The following is a 3,937-nucleotide window of genomic DNA, read 5'->3' as shown; positions in this document are numbered from 1 at the left end:
TCTCTCTCTCTCTCTCTCTCTCTCTCTCTCTCTCTCTCTCTCTTTCTCTCTCTCTCTCTCATCCTTGCTATCCTGGAACTCAATCTGAAGACCAGGCTAGCCTTGATCTCAGAGATCTGCTTGTCTCTGCCTCTCAAGTGTTGGGATTAAAGGAGTGTACCACCACAGCCCGGCTCATACCCTCTTCTTATTGTTAATTTGGCCTCACAACCTCTCACCTCGTTAACAGGCATAACATTACCTATATCTCGAGTCCCATAAACTAGATCCGGGATGAGACACCCTCAACACAGGTGCCTGCCCCCTACACTGTGACTTTGAAAGGCACCGAAGATCTGAAACTCACCTTGCTTAAATTTCTCCTTATTCAGGAACCCCTGAACGTTGCCACATACCACAGGAAGCTCAGCTCCTCCAAAATCCGCATTTTCTTCTCTGGGAATTCTCGGACCTGCAGGGACACATTTCACTTTATTCTAGAACTGTGCAGGGCCTTCCCTCCACCCACTTTGGTATCTTACTTGTACAACTAAAAATGCATTAGGTTTTCACACGAATTAGTTACATTTTATAATATAGTACGTATTATTTCTTTTAGGCATGATTAGATGCTAATAAAGATAACAACACACCCTGCTCCCAACCTCTGGACTCCTACGCAGCAGCCAGAACTTTGGTGAGAAGAATTCCACTCCCAGACTTGTTGGCTACAGCAGTCACTGCTTGACGACTTTCTTCCTAATGCTTTGGAGAGTTAGTTCTCATTGTATCAGGGCTTCAGAGTTTTGTAGATGGGAAACAACATAATGCCCAGACTCTGTTCCACTGTCTTATTGGATGCATTTATGGTAGAAAAGTGGGATGGGAGAGACACCCAGTGAGGGGGTGTCATCTCTGTCCTTTGATCTGATTTGCTGGTTTTCTCCTTTACTGTGCTTGCCTGGGGTGGGGGTGGGGGTGGGGGTGGAGCTCAAGCAGTACTAGCTCTAGAGCAGTGGTTCTCAGCCTCCCTAGTGCTGTGACCCTAGTGCAGTTCTTCATGTTGTGGTGACCCCCAACCATAAAATTATTTTTGTTACTACTTTATAACTGTCATTTTGCTACTGTTATGAATCCCAATGTAAATACCTGTGTTTTCTGATAGTGGAGGTCTTAGGCGACACGTGTAAAAGGGTCATTGAACCCCCAATGGGGTCGGACAGGTTGAGAACCACTGCTGTAGATGATTCTGTAGGCGCCAGAGGGACCCTGCAGACCCTTCAGGGGCGGATGTATTGGAAATAGGAAGCCACAAGAGCGCTTATATTGAGACAACATGGCGCTACTCTGGATATCTGAGATAAGCCAGCCAAAACATGGCTGACACTGGACATGGTGGAAGGGGGTAGGGACAATGAGTTAGCACAAAATGACTGACACAGGATGTCTGGAGACCCCAAAGTAAACAGTGATGTCATGTGATAGTTGTGGCAGTGTGACACTTTTGTGTGGGTCTGTATAAATATGGCCTTGAGGTCAGGGGCTGGAACTATCACATTTACTGGCTTGCCTGTGTGTCGGTCTGCAGGCCTGCGTGCCTACCTCCACTCAGCCTGCCTGTATGTGTGCCAGCATATAGCAGGGTGCCTGCTGGTGACTGCCTGCTAGCAGCCTGTACGCTGGTGAGTAAAATATGTCTCATTTTCCTGTCATTTGTCAAAATCTCTTCAACCTCCCAGCTGTCCAAGATCACCCTCATTTCCTGGCATCTGAACACAGAGCCCAGAGTATGTGGGATCTAATTCCATTGAATCAGACAATGAAGGCCTTACAATGAGTTTCCGCAGTAGTGTTTCCTACTACAGTTAAGGGGATCCATCAAAGATACAGCGGGACTGGGGTTGGGAGTAGGTATCGCACAGTTACTTTAGAGTACAGTCTATCAGAACAACAGTGGTCCAGCTGGGCACTAAGCTTAATTCACCTGAAAGCCTATGTCACACCTTTACAGATAAGCAAATTGAGTTAGAAAAGGACAAAAGTATGGCTTAAGTCACACAGGACTTTAGGGATTAGAATACAGGTCTTGTGTCACCACCAAGGTCTGTAGGGTTCTGTGGCTTTCTATGTGGGTAAGAAAAAATACACTAGCCGGGCGTGGTGGCGCACGCCTTTAATCCCAGCACTCGGGAGGCAGAGGCAGGCGGATTTCTGAGTTCGAGGCCAGCCTGGTCTACAAAGTGAGTTCCAGGACAGCCAGGGCTATACAGAGAAACCCTGTCTTGAAAAACCAAAAAAAAAAAAAAAAAAAAAAAAAAAAAAAAAAAAAAAAAAAAAAAAAAAAAAAAAAAAAAAAAAAAAAAACTTTTTTTAAAAACCAAAAAAAAAAAAAAAAAAAGAAAAAAAAGAAAAAATACACTAAACAGCATGTGAGCCACACACTTTCTTTCTTTCTTCAAGAATAATCAGCATATGAAGGCCTATGCCATTCTGGGTCTCTCCCAAATCAACTAACTACTCAATGGGATGATGGAAGTTATCAACCCTCCTTTGTGCTGTTGAAATTGACCGATGCTAAGGGGTGGAATTGGTTTCATCAGTCAATTGAGAAATCTGACTTGTCAGTGCACAGAGTGTAGAAGAAGACTTATGAACGCTTGTTGAAGCATTCCTGAGAAACTGTGGACCCACCTCAGGGGCCAGCAGAGGAGCAAGTAAAGAAATTGTTCTTTCAGCCATAAAAAAAGAAAATCAAAATTATGCCACTTGCAGGAAATTGGATATAACTGGGAGATCATCATATTAAGCAAATCTAGTCAGTCTCAGAAAAACAAAAGTATGTTTGCTCTCACTTGTGGGTCTTAAGAGTTCATACAGAGACACAAAATTACTACTTTGTTTTGTTTTGAGACAGAGTTTATCTGTGTAGCCTTGGTTGTTCTAGAACTTGATCTGTAGATCAGGCTGTCCTTGAACTCAAATATTCATCTACCTCTGCCTTTTGAGTGCTAGGATTAAAGGCATGTGTCATCATGCCTCCCTCACAAAATTGTATGTACAAATGACATGAACGTAGGAGCAAAATTGTCTAGGAGACAAAGGAAACTAACAGGAGTGGGAAGTGGAGGATCATGGGTCCTGGTGGAGTACGCTCAAAGTTCATTTATTTACTAGTATATAAATGGCCTATGTGATCCAGTATAATACATTAAAAAAAATAAATTAGGACCAGGCATGGTGTCATATGCCTTTAAACCCAGCACTCAGAGGCAGAGGCAGGGGGATCTTGATGAGTTCAAGGGAAGCCTGGCCTACTCTACAGTGAGTTCTAGGCCAGTCAGTGTTGCATAGTGAGACCCTGTCTCAAAACATTTAAAAATATTTTTATTCAAAAAATGTGATTAATCACATTTTTTACCTCTTTTTCTGCGTCGTTGTGAAGAAGTATTGGCACTTCTTGCTAGGACAGCTGAGAAAACAAGATACATGTCTCTTATTTATAACATCACAGGGTGAGCAACATTTTACAAAAACACCATTTAAAGCTAACTTTCCATTAGTCTGCTTAGTACTTTGTGAAACATATCAAAATCCACATCAGAAGTCAGGAACATTTCTTACAAAGGCCTAGACAGTAAATAGACAAGGTTGTTTGGCCCATAATTTCCTTTGTGGTTCCTCACCTTTCAAATTAGAAAGCATCCACAGGCTATGTAAATAGAAGGGTGTGCTCAAATAAAACTTTGTTTATAAATAACTGGCAAGCTAAGTTTTCCTTTTGGGCTGTAGATTGCTGACTTCCAATCTAGATGTAAAGGTGATAATTAGCAGGGTTTTTGCGTTGTCTAGATCACACACATACGCATACACACACACACACACACACACACACACACACACACACACACACACAGAGAGAGAGAGAGAGAGAGAGAGAGAGAGAGAGAGAGAGAGAGAG

At 42.8% G+C, this 3,937-nt stretch overlaps 1 protein-coding gene across 6 annotated transcripts in view; it reads right to left on the bottom strand.

Moving 5' to 3' along the window:
• The window catches only part of LOC110292222 (nuclear autoantigen Sp-100-like), a 60,638-nt gene that overhangs the window by 13,487 nt on the left and 43,214 nt on the right, over positions 1-3,937 (bottom strand). For all 6 annotated transcript variants that reach the window (XM_021159609.2, XM_029474812.1, XM_029474823.1 and 3 more), the window contains 2 exons: positions 3,398-3,448; positions 347-451 (listed from right to left, as the gene is read on the bottom strand). In XM_021159609.2, coding sequence (XP_021015268.1) covers positions 347-451; positions 3,398-3,448 — 156 coding nt within the window. The remainder of the gene's footprint in view (positions 1-346; positions 452-3,397; positions 3,449-3,937) is intronic.

The sequence above is a fragment of the Mus caroli genome, chromosome 1, assembly GCF_900094665.2.
Source record: "Mus caroli chromosome 1, CAROLI_EIJ_v1.1, whole genome shotgun sequence".
NCBI lineage: Eukaryota > Metazoa > Chordata > Mammalia > Rodentia > Muridae > Mus > Mus caroli.
The sequence above is the reverse complement of the archived record's forward strand: the minus strand, read 5'-3'. Positions and strand labels throughout refer to the sequence as shown.